Raw genomic sequence first — 15,890 nt, 5'->3', positions numbered from 1 at the left:
CAGGAAAGTGTGGGGGTGGGGTGGGGGATATCTATATGTGGGAGTTGCTGCTGAGTTCCTGCTGATCTGGTTTCAGTGTTTCTCAGTTGGGACTGGTGAAGGTAATGTTTACAATTATACCATGAGATAATTCTCTGTATGTGTGGAATTGTACCGAGCATTACAGGATATTTAGCATCTCTGAATTCAGTGAACTGAATGCTGAGGTCACATATGTGACAATCAGTAGTCGTTGTGACAGTTGGAAAGGCTCCCACACATTTCTGCACATCTGTGAACCAGATGTGAGTAGCACCTGTCCGTCCTCCCACTTGCTTGCAAACACCCCTGCCAGCTAGGAACTGCCGGTAGCTGGTGGGCCTTACTCGGGAAGCCCAGTTTTTCTTCCTCCGTCCTTTTCTCCTTTCCTTTCTTTCATTTCATTTAATGATCCAAGGTTATAATGGAAGTTCTGGGTGGTAAACAAGAGTTAAAAAGGTAAAGTTTATCTAGAGTCGTGGCTTTTAAACTTAAATAGATATCCCACAGTAAGAAATACATTTTATATCACTCACATGTACAAAACTGAAACTAACATTTCACAAAACACCTACTCTTACTTAGAATGGTGCATTCTGGTATTTTCTGTTCTGTTTTTCCTTTTTTACAATTGATTATGATCCAGTAAATTAAAGACCTTCTGTTGGGTCAAACGTCAGACGGTGAATGATTGTGGGAAACTTGAAGTCATACACAGTTTTATGTACATGTATACATGTAGCAAGAGCTTTCAGATTCTCAGAAGTGTCTGTGGCCCAAAAAGGGAGCAGAATCCTTGTTCTTTAATAACAGATTTTCCTATTTGGAATGGTGTGAACAGAAGATGTTGTTATTAGTGGCCTATGCCTAGATGACTTCTGGTTACCACCTCCCTCCCGGGTCACCACTGGATTTGTGTAATTGAGTGCCATTGCATGCCAGGATTATCATGGCAGTTTATTAATAAGTTAGGGTTATTTTTAGTAAGTCACATTTGAAGAGCACTTTGCTGCCAACAAAGTACTGTACTTCCATTCAAATTAATTCACTTCATCTATAGCAAACTCAGTGGTTGCTGGCAGACAGGTAGATGGTTAGCCAGATTTGCAGAGGAGGAAGCGGGAATGAGGCTGGCTGAGCGACTCGGCCCAGCTGCACTGCTGATCAGCGGCTGAGCTGAAATGCGGTCAGGCCTTCTGACTCCCAAGGCCAGTCCCACTCACTGTGAGTGACACAGCAGGAGCTTGCCTGGAAGTGGTCTCCTCAGAGGCTGCTGATTTACATTCCCTCTTGTGTGGCAAGTAGTGGCTCGTACCAGTTGGCCCAGGTGGGAGGTCTTCCCCGCTACTGGAAAGCCCCTGCAGTGGTCCCACGTGCTCCAAAACCCTCTCTGTGTTTGCCCTCCCAACAGAAGCCGGGAACACCCTGATCTGCAGCTGTGGTGTCAGCCTTGGAAACAGCATCTGGCGGAGGGGAGACCGCATTCCAAACACATCCATGTCGCTGAAGCCAAGAGCAGGGAGGAAGCCCCAAGCTATAGAACTTTGAACGGGGCGGTGGAGAAGCCTCTGCCCCTGCCCTTGCCCCGGTCTGTGGAGGAGTCATATATCACCAGCGAGCACTGCTACCAGAAGCCCCGCACCTACTACCCTGCTGTGGAACAGAAGCTGGTGGTGGAGACCCGGCGCTCTGCCCTTGACGATGCAGTCAACCCACTCCACGAGAATGGTGACGATTCCCTCTCTCCGCGCCTGGGCTGGCCTCTAGAACAAGACAGGAGCAGAGGGGACAGTGACCCCAAACCCAGCTCCCCAAAGGTATGGGGCTCGCTTGTGCTGGTTCTTAATTCGGTGTTTGAGTGCTTGTACCTTCTCCTCCTAGGGCTAAGTGTTCTGTGGAAGATGTTTATTATAGAGTTGTATTTACTGTAAAATTGTATATAAATTTGCTTATCATAGATGTTTTTTGGTCTGTTAAAATGAGTACAAAGTCAAGGGAGCCCACTTAAACCCCAAAAATGTCCACAAAGTGGCAGAGTCGGGGGCGGGGTGTGGAGAGGTGGGAGGTAGCAGGGGAAAAGGGTTGACTGGAACTTGATAAATGGAAGTAAGTTAGGAAAATGAGTTTTTTTCTTCAATGCAATTTATAGTTGCCCGTGGGTGCTAATCCTTCCCACGAGCAAAGAATGAGTCAGGTGTTTTGTTAGGCATAAGGTTTTCAGTACAATTCTATGCTGGCTTTACTTTTCACTTTGCAGCCCTGACATAGGAACAGTCCATTTTGTCAAAATATTTGCTGGTTTCATCGGTTTTCCCAAGAGATACTCTCATTTTCTTGTTGTTCAAGTCATTCTCTTCTGGAGCCCCCTGTGTTCTGTTGCCAGTGTTCACTGGTCTCATTCTGCCCTGTCCTCAGTTGTCAGTGAGGATTTGTGTGATTTGAGAGCTTCTCCACCCTTGTCATACTTACTTTCACAGACTTCATTTTGTGGGATGGTATCACCAGCATAAGTCCATTGCTGCATCGTGCCGAGGGGGAGCATCCTAGGTTAGAAGCCCCTCAAGGGTGGGCATTATACCTCGTTCAGTCTGTATCCTTGCCAGGGTCTAAACAGTGCTGGATGAGGCTGGTGAGGACATAGTCTTTGGAGACAGACCCGGTTTCAAGTCTGGGCTCAGCCACTTGCTGTGTGATTCTGAGCGGGTCACTTCACCTCCTCAGACATGTCTCCTTACCCCCTGTCGAGTGGAGCCAGTGGCAGTGCCCTCTCAGTTACTGTGCAGCATATCTGTGAAAAGCTCTCAGAACATGGCTTTGCACATAGTCACCCCTAAATAAATGTTAAGTAGAACTTATTTCATTTCAAATGAGTGAATGAAAGGTTGCGGTCACAAACCCCAGAAAAGGTTTATGGTCATGCAGACTGGGCAGATTGCCTAGAGGTGTCTGGCACGTCATGAAAAAATCAGGAAATACTGGGCCTAAACAAGGCAGCTGGGGTTAAAAATCTCTTTCATTGATAGCAGGCTGACCATAGGCCGGCACTGTGTTTTATAAACATTATCCTATTTCATCCTCATGAACCTTTAAAGTAGGATTTACTACTTCCTTCTTTCCCATGAGGGAACAGAGGCCCAGAGAGGTGAAGTAACTCATCCAGATACATGCGTTCAGCGAGACATAGAGCTAGGATTTAAAGCTAGTTTGTCTGACATCCACATACTAACCCTTGTCTACACTTGCCTTGCTGTATTCTGATCTCAGGTTTCTGGAAGCCCTTCTGTGAGGCCTACTTCAGGCCTAGGGCATTGGGCCATTCTTTGGGAAGCAGCTGTGGGATCCTCTGAGCCAGAGGTCTGTGCTGCCCTGAGGTGGTTGTTATTGGTACAGCAGGCACACTTCTGCCCAGTGCCCAAGAGGGGAGGAACGGGGCAGGGAGGTAGAGAGTTGGGATATTCAAACTGCAACTGGGTTTTCAAATGGTTGTGGACACTGGCTGTTTGGAAGAGGGGCTGGGAGCTGTCTCCATGCAGTAACTTCAATGTTGTTGCATCGCCAGGTGAGGGAATATGTCTCCAGAAAGGTCCTACCTGAGGAAGCCCCCGCTCGGAAGCTGCTGGACAGAGGCGGAGAGGGGCTGCTGAGCTCCCAGCACCAGTGGCAGTTTAACCTGCTGACGCATGTGGAGTCTCTTCAGGACGAAGTCACGCATAGGATGGACTCCATTGAGAAGGAGCTGGACGGTAGGGCTCCCTCCTTGGCTCCCTGCACTTGGCAGCCACTGTGGGCCCGCCGGGATGAGCTGCTTTCTGAACCGCCTGATCTGCTCTCCAGGCACAGCTGTGTTCTTGCCTCCTCTCTGTCAGTCTCACCACCTTCATTCTCCCCTCAAGATGGCAGAGCCTTACTTTTAGTATTGATCGGGCACTTCTAAGGTTTGTGCGATGTCAGGGGTCCTGCCTCACTTTCCCAGTCCCTTCTGCCAAGTTGAGTGTGCAGAAGAGCAGCTGGACTCTGCCTGCGGGTAATGTGTGATCTGAGCAGATCTTTACTAAGCCAGTTCTGTGGGGAATTGAAACTTTGACCTATTTGAGCTTTTAGGATGTCTGAGGATTGATCTGAAAACACTTTTTTTTTTTTTTTTTTTTGCGGTACGCGGGCCTCTCACTGTTGTGGCCTCTCCCGTTGCGGAGCACAGGCTCTGGCCGCGCAGGCTCAGCGGCCATGGCTCACGGGCCCAGCTGCTTCGCGGCATGTGGGATCCTCCCGGACCGGGGCACGAACCCGTGTCCCCTGCATCGGCAGGTGGACCCTCATCCACTGCACCACCAGGGAAGCCCTGAAAACACCTTTTATTTCAGCCTTTCTTAAAATCTACTATGAAGCCTTCTCCTCTTTATCAGTAGAGATTTAAGAACTTGACTAAGTCATTTATGTAGCCCCTGGGTATTTGTCCCAGATGTTAGTGGTAACAAATTGGCTTGGAGGACTGAACTCTTGATCCCCAGGATGTTGTCAGTTTTCTTTTTGAAGACAAACTTCCTTCTTGATTGTTTGCTGTCTTATTCTCTTATTTCCTAATTATTTGTTTTCATCCTTAGAAAGGAGACTGATTAAGAAATAAATGTTCTGTTTGAGGATTCTGAGTACAGCCAGGCTGTTATTACTGTAATTGGGGATGAAATAACTCAGAAGAAAAATGCCATGTGTTATGTAAGCGAGGGTCACAGGTACGGCTGAGGCCGAGCCAGGGGAGGAGAGCTGCTGTGAGGGGAAGTGATAACAGGAAGGCTTCCTGGAGCTCCTGGGACTGAAGTGGAGCCTTGAAGAGAGCGATGTTTTGTGCTACAGAGGGGGTGACTGAGGGTGGATGATAACAGGACTGGCTCGACTGGGAAAGGGTTGGCCCTGTTGGAGGACAGTGTGAGGGCGAGAGCCTAACACGCCCTCATGCTTTCTTTCCTGCCCCGGAGGCAAACCTGCGGAACCCGGAATGGGAGGCCAGCCCCGGGTCCGTTGTGAGGGCATTTCTGGAAGGCAGAGTGTTTCTGTCTCTCTTTCACTCCTGAAAGGTTTCCTTGGGCTCCTTAGAACTGTAGCTGATGCCAGGTCTGTGAAAAACCGTGCTATTAGAAAGCTGAAAGAGGATCGAATGCCAGACTGAAAATCGTGGAGTTTCAGACAGTGGCGGTAGAATTGGCTCTGGGTCCCTGCCATGGAAACAGGGCGAAGGTTCTGTTGTTGCCAAAGGAACCTGCCCCTAGGGGAGAAGTCAGAGCCTTCTTTCTTTCTTCCTTCCTTCGTCCCTCCCTTCCTTCTATTTTATTTTTGGCTGCGATGGGTCTTAGTTGCCACACGCGGGATCTTCATGGCGGCATGCGGGATCTTTTGTTGTGGTGTGCGGGCTTCTCTCTCTCTAGCTGTGGCACACGGGCTCCAGAGTGCGTGGCCTCTGTAGTTTGTGGCACGTGGGCTCTCTAGTTGAGGCGCGTGGGCTTAGTTGCCCCAAGGCATGTGGGATCTTAGTTCCCCCACCAGGGATCAAACCCACGTCCCCTGCATTGGAAGGCAGATTCTTTAACTGGACCACCAGCGAAGTCCCAAGCTTGGGCTGCTCCAGCCCTGAGTTCACTGAGTGGTCAGTGTGGCCAGGATGATAAGCGTGGGCTCCCTTCTCTGGCCTTCCAGAGGACTCTTGTGTCCTGCTCATCTGGGGCCACATACTCTGTTCTTGTTCTGATATTCCAGGCTCCGAGAGGTACTGGAAGCATGAAAATCAATTATAAAGTTTAAAGATTTTATTCAGGTAAACAGAGTTTGCATTGTATTTAATAAAGATTCATCAGAATCCCATTTTATTTCTACTATCTTCATTTCATCTAAATACCATCAAGATAAACTGAGCTTTTATAGGAAGTTAGATACAATATTCCTTTTTAAAAAGCCTGATAAGCTATTGTATTGACTTTAAAAAATGTCATTGTTTCAGTATTAACCATTATTTAATAACTTACTTAGTTGTGTGAACAGTCTTATAAAACTAAAAGATAAAAGATATTAATGACCATGAAAATACTGAATCTTTTAGCATTAGAAAAAAAATTTTTTTTAAATGTTACCTTAGTGAGCATTGGCCTCTATCTAGATGGTCTGGGGGAGTGTATTTGAAATGAAACTTTACCTTTATAACCTGCTGCCTTTCTTGGAATCATGATACTGTTGAGAAGCTGTTGAGCTTCCTTAAAAGAGAAACTTGGGGTGATGGTCCAGCACCTGGTGTGGAGAGAAGCCTGGCTTGTTGGATGCTGGGGTCCAGAGGAGGTGCTGTTGGCTCCCACAGTTCAGGGTCTGGTCTTCTTCGTTCCTGCTAGAGAGAAGACTTCCACCTTAGGGGCTCCAAACACTCCTCTTAACCAAGTTCAGACACTATGAGTGGCCTAGACTCTTCTAGTCTGCACACTGACTGATGCTTTTCTCCCTGTGCTTGCCTGCTGGGTCACCATGGTGTTGGGGGACTTCTTGGGTGAGCCCGAACCAGATCTGAGGTAGTTCCAGTAGCTTTAAGAGGGGCCTCTCAGCAATTGTAGGATCATCTTGCCCAGGACAGACTGACTGACATTTTCTCTTGGAATCAACCTAGCCAGCCTTGACTGCCTTAGACTCACCCAGATGGGCTCTTACGGCATTAACTTTGAGTCTTTTCTCCATTTACTCTTTTTTTTTTAAAAAAGATTTATTTATGCATGCATGCCAGGTCTTTGGGATCTTCGTTGCTGCGTGTGGGATCTTTAGTTGAGGCATGTGAGATCTAGTTCCCTGATCAGGGATCAAACCTGGGTCCCCTGCATTGGGAGCGTGGAGTCTTAACCACTGGACCACCGGGGAAGTCCCCCCTCCATTTACTCTTGTGCTCTTTAGCTGAGCAGTTCCTGTCTCTCTCTAGTCTGTGGACTCCTTTTTCTTTTTTTTTTAATAAGACTGTTGTATTGAAACTGGTCACTATGGAGTTTTTCTTGCTCAGGAGGTCACTGGTCACTGTCATTTAACTTTGATCCTTTACTCTTGGTTTTCAAGTTCCGTCTGAGAAGTCAGTTTTGTATTTCTTATTTTCAAGTCCTTGTACTTGTTGGGATCAGGAGGAGGGAAGGCTCCTCCTCCTTGGAACCCCCCAGTGCCAACAAGAAATCTGATGGAGGAAGGTGAACTCTGAGGAGCCCGAGCGTTCAGTGGGGCATATCGCTGGACTGTTCCTGCATTCTCTCACTGCCTCTGTCAAGAGCCTACTATGTACCAGGCATAGTTGAGTGTTAGGAATGTAATGGTGAGTAAGGCAGACTCTGCCTCTGCTGTCATGGAGCTTGATCTTATGTTAGAGACAGATATTAATTAAATCATCCCGTTACGTTTAATTACAAACCAGGATAAGTGCTCCAAAGGAGAGCAAGTGATAGCATATCACCTGTGACACAGGGACCAGATTCAGATTGTAGAGTTGGGGAAGGCTCCCCTGAGAAGTAACTTGCAGGGAACAGAGGATTTAGAAAGGTGGGAAGGAAGATGGAGGGCGCGTCTGAGGAGGGCAGAGGACTGCGCATGAAGCTGCAGGCTGCTCGAGGAACAGGCACTGCATGGTCTTCCTCTTTCTGCACTCTGGCTCCAGGGTCCAGATGGTGCTCAGTAGAGGTTGGTGCACAGACTAGAAAGGCTACAGGCAGGCTGGGGTAAGCACAGGGCCTACCTGGAGGGGCTGGCTCTTGTCAGAGGTGCGGGGCTCCGGAATGGCCCCTCCCCAAATGCCAGAGCTTGAGGGAGTGGCTTGGGGAAGAACAAATATCTTTCTATAGAGAAATTTCTGCTCTCAGAAGCAAGACAGCTTTTAGATATTGAACTAATTGTAGTCAAGTTTGTTAGTATCTGGACATTTTGCATTAAGTACTTAGAAAATAAAATCAGAGTGCTCTGTGCTACTGATGATAGGAATCAATATGAAGCAGATCAGAATTTATGGAGACAAAAATAGACCATTTCAAGTCCCTTTAGATTCTAATTTTTCTTAACAGAAGGCTAAAACGCCAGGCTGTCTGATTTTCAACATGGGAAAGCCTTATAAAGATGGGGCGGTAACACTGAGAAAGGTGGGTCCTTCCAAGCCGGCTAGACTATAGAGCTGCACGAATGCAGTAGTCACTAGCTATGTGTGGCTATTTAAATTAATTAAAATGGAATAAAATTTAAATTCAGTTCCTCAGTTGCACTAGCCACGTTTTAAGTACTCAGTAGCTACATATGGCTAGTGGCTATATTAGACAACACAGACATAGCCCATTTCCGTCATTGCAGAAAGTTCTGTTGGACTGCACTGCTCTACAGCATTTGAGCTTTGTCCTAGGAGTAATACTTTGCAGAGAGGGTGATGAGGCAGTGTTGCCTGAAATGGACCTCCCTCCCCGCCCCCCATGAGTGGTTAGGTGGGATAAAGTGCTGACATTCTTGCAGATCAGGTGTTGAGAACTCACCGGGTCCTCTCTCTTCTGCCTACAGTGTTGGAGAGCTGGCTGGACTACACTGGGGAGCTGGAGCCCCCAGAGCCTCTGGCCAGGCTTCCGCAGCTCAAGCATTGCATCAAGCAGCTGCTGACGGACCTGGGCAAGGTGCAACAGATCGCACTCTGCTGCTCAACATGAAACTGGGCACCCCACACTAATGGGGGCACAATCCCGGGGCACCTGCAGGAGGAGCTTCACGTATTTAAATAAATAAACCTAGCATGCCGAATGCACGTGACACCGACTGACTTCAGGGATCTGGGCAGGGGTGTGATGGACAAAGAGGCCGTTTTGGCTGCTGGAAGGGAGGGCACTCTGATCTCGAAGCCTACCAAGAAGGTAGCAAATAGACTCTTGGGATTCCCTTCTTCTGTGCACATTGTTGAATGGAGAGTGAGTCTTTTTGCACAAACTTCACTTGAAATCGTGCCACTGATGATAAATGGAATGAGAGCCAAAAAAGTTTAGTCGGAAACAGTTGTAAATTCAACTTGCAGCTTATTTAATTGACTTTTCTGTCAGGTTGGGGCACATGCCAAGCCTTCTGGTTTTCTGCCTGGCATGAATTTAGGCAGCAGGCATCATTTTCGTTTTTCCAGCTTCGTGGGAATGTCGTGACTTCACCGTTCTGTGGAGGTTGGGAAGGAGCAGAGGCCTTGGCCGCCCTGTCTTCTTAGAACTCTTCACTTTCTCACCACCTCTCTTGCATGACTTCATGGTACCGGGGACAAGTTTTGTATGCTTTCACCCCAGAATTGGCTGGGTTGTGTCTTTTGTAGCAGAACCCATACAGCCTGTGGAAGAACTAGAATCTCACTGTAATAAGAATCTAGGAGGAATTCCAAACTGAAGCAGGCAGGGTCTGGAACCCAAAGGACAGCATTTTCTACCCACTTCTTGACAGCTTACCAGTTCTATTTAATGTCCAAAAAATGGTTCCCCCAAATTTGAACTCTCACTGTAAAGATTTGTTACAAAGAATGTGGTTTGGGGAATTACCTTACTTTGTATTGTTGTAAACAAACCAGATTCTACATCTGCTGCCGCTTTTCTCCTTTCCCGAAGGGTATATGTTCAGTAGTTGGCATTTTCAGAATTGTTTTAATATACTTTAACACTTTAAATTTCCTGTTCATATTATTTTGTGAGATCAAGGTGATTATGCTGCTTAAGGTCCAGGTACAGTTTGTACCTTCTGAGACAATATTTGTTACTCTTCCAGGTTACGGTTCCACGTGTAATTGTTTTCTTTTTCCTTACTAGGCAAAGTTAAAGAAAATGTTCCATGCTTTGAGGAGTGACCCATTTTACCATTTAGTTTTCCTATCACTAAAGGCAAAAATCAAAGCACATCTATCCATTAACACTCACAAGTTAATTATGGGTTTATGAATCTGTAATGTTATATGCTGCAAATATTTACTATGTAAACGTGAAGTAGCCAATATCTCAATAGCAATGACAGTATCTCCGGTGACCTTTGGGATGGTTAGGCTTTAAGGTACAGGTCATTGCGGTCACAAAGCCCTCTGTACCAAGATCTGTTTCAAGGTATGCTTTGTCTAGTAATTTAACTCACCATTTGATATAAAATGAATTTAGGACAAGTTGACCTGCTGTAGCTCATCCGTCAGAGGGAATACATGTGGCTATGACATCTGTAATAAAGCTGACACAATTCCTCTGTAAGAGGTGGTTTCCTGTTGCTAATGTTGGTGTTTCTGGTGTGGGAAGAAACGCTCAAGGAGTATGCACGGCATCTGTGTTTTGCATAATTTATCAGACGGCCACATTATAAGAACTGTGTGAAGCTTGTCTGAAAGGGGAAGAAACAGGATGATTTTCTGTAGCCACAACTGTGAGGTATGGTGACTTATTATTAGATTACTGATTTTTCTTTCCTGAAAACACATTTGAGCATAACTTCTGGGGAAGCTGTAACTTTAAGGGAGTCAATCTCATGTCTTTTTCAAGATGAAAGAAGAAACTGAGTTACCCTAATTTTGCCAAGTGGCCATTACTGAGTTTACTGTATGCTTTTTGTAAAGGAAATAATCCCATTTCACTCATTGTGACCTTTGTCCTTAGGGAAGCAGGGGGTGACTCCAAGTTCTGATAACCCCAGTGTGCTTCCCTAATTTAAAGCCATGTTGAGGGGCTCCATCCCCAATTCCTGGGTCAAGTTGAATTAACCCCAGGCTGGAGCACTGGAAACTGTTATTTGCAAATATTACTGTTACCATTTAGAAATATGTACACTACCTAAGTTTTCTTTTGAGAAAAACTATCCACCTATTAAAAAAATTGCCTTGACAAAAACAGTTCTGGTTTGACTAATCATTTTGTTTAAGTGATGAGTGTATGCAAGGTGGACCCTTGATGAGCCAACATTGCACTGTGGATACATATCTATGTTTACGCGCTATTAGAACAGAAGGCGCTGTATATAGAAATGTTGCTTTGAAGCAGTATTTGCAAAACATGCAAACTTCTGTATCTGTATTTGGAAAAAATAAAACAGGTTTTTGTTGCTACGTTTCAGTCATTTGTTACAGTTATCTACCCTTTTTTTTTTGGCGGTATGCAGGCCGCTCACTGTTGCGGCCTCTCCTGTTGCGGAGCACAGGCTCCGGACGCACGGGCTCAGCGGCCATGGCTCACGGGCCCAGCCGCTCCGCAGCATATGGGATCATCCCGGACCAGGGCACGAACCCGTGTCCCCTGCATCGGCAGGTGGACTCTCAGCCACTGCACCACCAGGGAAGCCCTACCCTATTTTTTTAATAAAAATTTATTTTTCTTTTTATATTTATTTTTAGCTGCATTGGGTCTTCGTTGCTGTGTGCAGGCTTTCTCTAGTTGTGGTGAGCGGGGGCTCCTCTTTGTTGCGGTGCACGGGCTTCTCATTGCAGTGGCTTCTCTTGTTGCGGAGCATGGGCTCTAGGCATGCAGGCTTCAGTAGTTGTGGCACAGGCTCAGTAGTTGTGGCTCACGGGCTCCAGAGTGCAGGCTCAGTAGCTGTGGCACACGGGCTTAGTTGCTGCGTGGCATGTGGGATCTTCCAGGACCAGGGCTTGAACCTGTCTCTCCTGAATTGGCAGGCAGATTCTCATTAACCACTGCACCACCAGGGAAGTCCCATCTATCCTGTTTTTAATGTGCATTAATTTTCTATAAACATTACCTTTTAAAGGAAGTCTGCTTTTACATTCTTAGTAGACGTATCTTCTGCAGGGAGGCAGATGCAGGCTTAAATCCAAAATCCCAAGGAAATATGCAAAATACTTTTGAATTCATTTAAGTGTCTTTAATATTCAAAAGTAAAATGCCCCACACCACCCTCTAGCCCAGTCTGGCTCATGCTTTGTGATGTGAGCTGCAGGACTATTCAATTTTTGATTGTTGAAAGCAGTGCAGGGAAAATAGGTCTGGCCTTCCTTATATTAAAAGATGGCACCCACTGCAATTAGGACCTTTCTGAGGGCAAGCCAAACGGCCTATGAACCCCAATCAGCTCCTTCCTGGGTGTGCGTAAGACTCAAGGAATGGAGTAGTCTCTAAGGTTATACTGCAGAGCTTCCCTATTCTTGCCACATTGCTTCTTCCCTTCCTAAACAATTATGCTTATTTAAAAAGTTAAGGGAGGCAGTTGGAGAGACATTAAAGTGAGTAGCAATCCATTAGTTCACACTAGATATGCTCCTTAAATCTTTCAAGAGCCTTAAAATTTGGTGAGAAAGGTGAGTATAGAGGCTTAAGCCAGAGCTCACGAACAAGAACTAGCCTATCTCTGTAAACACCGGCACTAAACACTTACTAAAATAGCCCTATAACTTGGGCCTTTGGGGAAGTCTGTGCCCAAAGGGCAGGCTGATGGAGCAAGCTGGTGGCAGCATTGGTATAGCAGTAGCCAGTTAAATAAGCACCTAGTAGAGCCAGCTATTTGCCGGCGCGACCCACCGCCATCTACAAGACAACAGAACACTGTCATCTGTTCTCTTAGGTAGGAAAACAAGCTCAAATTCTAGCTAGTGAGAGGTAGGAGCGACGATGGAACACAGGCTGCTGGAGCCCTCATTACATAGACTCCACAAAACAAAGGAAACCCAAGTGCGACGCTGGGGAATGCGCAGGAAAAAATTTTCCCATATGTGGCGGCCCAGGCCTAACCAACACATAATGATCCCACAAAAGCCAACGATGGCCACGTGAATGAGAAACAAAGGCTTTATTCTCATGGACTCCCAACTTGGTTTCGCCACCAGCCAGAAAGGAGGTTGGAAATAGGCTCGGGAAAATAAGCACGGTAAAGGACGCACGAAAAGGACACACGAGACTGCAGGAACTGCCAAAACTCATTTTTCATTAACGCGTAATGGGGAGCCAGGCTCAGGGCCTCGGATCTGATCATGGCTCTAGTCCAGCGAGCGCCCGGGCCGGGCCGCCCGCAGCTCTGCCGCTCAGCCGGTGATGCGCACGTCCGTGCGGCGGCGGAGCCGCCGGGCCCGCGCTGCCTCAGGCAGGATGGCGAGCAGCTGCTCCTGCACCAGCATCTCCACGATCTGCTCCTTCGTACGGATGTCGGGCCGCAGCCACTGGCGGGAGAGCTCCCGCAGCTGTCGGAACGCCTCCCGAGGGCCTGCCGCGTCCTGGTAGCGGAACTGCCGGAATCGTTGGCGGAACGTCTCCGGCCCGGGCCGGGAGCCGCCAGGGCCTGGGGGGGATCGCGGAGCGGCTTCGGCAAACGGCGCGGAGGCCAGGGGTGCGGGCCCGAGGGGCAGCTCCAGGGCGGCGGCGGCCGCCGCGGGAAACGTAGGATTCGCTTCGGGGACCGCGGCGTTGAGGCTGGACGATTCGGGGGCAGGCGGTGGGGTCTCAGGAGTCGAGGAGAAGCCCGTAGAATTACGCTCCGGGCCTGAGCTCAAGCCGGCCCCTTCCTCTTTCCCCGACAGCGGCGCGAGGCTCTCGGTTACTGCCAAGCTCGGCTCACTTGCCGCCATGACTCCAACTCCGGGCGTCACTCTTTGTTCGGCAGCTGTGGGCGCAGCACTGCGTCTGCTAGGGGGCAGGGTGAAGAGGGAGACGTTTCCGTTAACGGGCGGAGCCCGCGCGACCCTGAGGGAGAGGGGCGGTGGGGGCCCCAAGCCTACCAGCGCCAGCAAAGCGCCTGGGACGGCCGGAAGTGGGCGTCCAGGCTGGCTTCTCTATGGTGAGCTCGGCGCGCGAGCGTCCGGAAGCTGAGTTCGGGCTCCCGGAAGCGGCGCCCCCTCGCGTTCCTGAGTCCCGGCAGGAGGCTGTGGCTACCGGCGGCCCGCCGACCAGTCGAAGCGTGCAATGGCTGGCTCCGGCTGGTGGCGCCTACGAGCACCAGTTCGAGGAGGAGGAGAAGTCAAAGAGTCGGAGGAGGAGCCGGAGGAGGGGTCGGAGGAGGAGTCGGTGCCGGAGCCGCCGCTCAAGCCCAAGCCCGAGCGCAAGCCCAAGCCTAAGGAGAAGGGGCCCAGAAGGGTCCCTATCCGCCTAGATCGCTTCGGCTTGCAGGTGACCTGCGTCTGCCCCTGCGTGCGCGCCTCCTTACTTGACCCTGATTAGGATGATGGCGAACCAATGGCTCCCGGGGGCTGGCGCCCGGCGGGTGGCGGGAGCGGGACGGCGGTCGGGTTGCCGGAGGAGGGCCCAACTCGGGAAAGTTCTCTCGCTCTCTCAAAAGAGGAGGGCAGTACACCCGCCTTGTGGCGAGGATGACACAAGATAACGTGTGTAAGATCTGCAACACACGTAGTAAAAGTTGCCCTTTTTATGGCACAAAGTAAATGCTCAAGAACTTTTTGCCATTACGATTTTGTTTTTTTGGCGTGGCCTCTGAAACCACGGGACAGGTGGCTCTGTGGGTTTTGCTTTTAATTTCAGGATTCCTAAATAGACTAAATGCGTAGCCTCATATAGTGGCCACTAGCCCCATATGCTTACTGAGCCCTTGACATGTGGCTAGTGGGAATTGGGTTGTGATGTAATGTTAAATACAGCCAGGACTTAGTATGAAAAAAAAATGTAAAATATCTCAGTAATTTTTTATATTGGTTACATGTTGGATTGGTAGTATTTTGCATATATTGGGTCAAATAAAATATATAATTAAAATTAATTTCACGTGTGTCATTTACTTTTAAATGTGGCTACTAGAAAATTTTACATTACGTATATGGTTTTCATTATACATTCGTTGAACGGTAAAACTGTGCTACCCTATTGGAGTCAGGTTGCCCTGGGGGAATCCCCGAAGGGTTTATTTGCCTTAGGCCAGAGTTGCGGAGAGGATTAAATAGTGAAGACTTTGGAAAGAAAGGGCTTTTTAAATGTTTGTCTTCATTAAGTAAATTGCTTCATTAAGTAAAACATTTTCAATTGTTTGTCTTCATTAAGTAAAAACCTCATTAGTAGTTATGAGATGATGCAGGTAAAAGCATGTAGCTCTGACAGCCCTTTGGTAAGTGATACTCTTTTTGACAACTGGCTCACAAATATGTTTTGTATGTATTTTACAGACTGGGAAACTAAGGGAGAGACAGGGGTCCCTTATGAAGATTTTGTATAACCCTTGCAGTACCTTTGATTTCTATGCAGAATGAGTGGGCCTCTTTAACAGCCATCAACACACCAGTGGCCCTGATATAAAACTTGCCTCCCCCATAGGATGTGCTCTTGTAAATGGGTTGAAGTAGATCCTCACAGAACAGTTTCCACAGCCTGAAAACCTTGAAAGTCATCACAGTGGGTCTTTAATGTTTTTAGTTAGTAATATGTAAAAATTGAGATTTCACGTGCAAGTCTGGATTTCAGTTTTTCTTGAAAAAGTGGACAAGCTGGCTGCACCGGACCCACCCACATTCCTGCCAGTTAACAATTAGCTGGAGCTGAGTCTCCTTCCTTTAGACAGATACTCTGTTCCAGTGAGGTTCAATCCCCACCCACCATTCCCTCTTGTTCTCTGAAATAGAATGTTGTTTCATGTTACATTAACATTCAGAAGAGTTCATTTACTATTGCTCTCAGGTTGTCGTTTTCCTTAGAGGCAATATTTTTCCCTATTTTCTTTTCAAAGGTGGGAAAACAGGGGCCTAGAGTTTGTCATACCTACCAGCTTCAAACCTTTCCTTCCTCTGCCAGGCCCCTTGGCAGTTGGGTTTGCTGCCCTGAGTGAACCAACAGTCCTATTTCCTGTGTGGTAATAGGCAGTCGGTATCCAGGGCTAAGGGAGCCCACCAAACCCTGCTGTAAGGATGAGGGGTCCTGGAAGTCTTCACTCAGGAGGGGACCTTTAAGCCTAGA

General features: G+C 47.8%; 3 protein-coding genes across 6 annotated transcripts in view; 2 read left to right on the top strand and 1 right to left on the bottom strand.

The window, feature by feature from the left end:
* PHF20 (PHD finger protein 20) overlaps positions 1-11,094 on the top strand; it is a 138,152-nt gene extending 127,058 nt beyond the window's left edge. For 2 of the 4 annotated variants that reach the window (XM_029219878.1, XM_029219877.1), the window contains exons 16-17: positions 1,430-1,835; positions 3,578-4,191. In XM_029219878.1, coding sequence (XP_029075711.1) covers positions 1,430-1,835; positions 3,578-3,952 — 781 coding nt within the window. In that variant the 3' untranslated portion in view covers positions 3,953-4,191. Of the gene's footprint in view, positions 1-1,429; positions 1,836-3,577; positions 4,193-8,559 lie in introns of those variants that run through there. The other 2 variants (XM_029219880.1, XM_029219879.1) reach the window with 2 other exon arrangements.
* A 1,683-nt stretch (positions 11,095-12,777) lies between these two features.
* On the bottom strand, positions 12,778-13,751 carry SCAND1 (SCAN domain containing 1). The gene has a single exon (XM_029219330.1). It carries the CDS (start codon positions 13,562-13,564, stop codon positions 13,025-13,027), a length of 540 nt encoding a protein of 179 aa, XP_029075163.1. The 5' UTR covers positions 13,565-13,751; the 3' UTR covers positions 12,778-13,024.
* A 147-nt stretch (positions 13,752-13,898) lies between these two features.
* Positions 13,899-15,890, top strand: part of CNBD2 (cyclic nucleotide binding domain containing 2) — a 67,663-nt gene continuing 65,671 nt past the window's right edge. The window contains exon 1 of the mRNA XM_029222395.1: positions 13,899-14,102. Coding sequence (XP_029078228.1) covers positions 13,899-14,102 — 204 coding nt within the window. The remainder of the gene's footprint in view (positions 14,103-15,890) is intronic.

This window comes from Monodon monoceros, unplaced genomic scaffold (assembly GCF_005190385.1).
Source record: "Monodon monoceros isolate NGI ecotype Baffin Bay Population unplaced genomic scaffold, NGI_Narwhal_1 Super_Scaffold_13, whole genome shotgun sequence".
Taxonomy (NCBI): Eukaryota; Metazoa; Chordata; class Mammalia; order Artiodactyla; family Monodontidae; genus Monodon; species Monodon monoceros.
The sequence above is the reverse complement of the archived record's forward strand: the minus strand, read 5'-3'. Positions and strand labels throughout refer to the sequence as shown.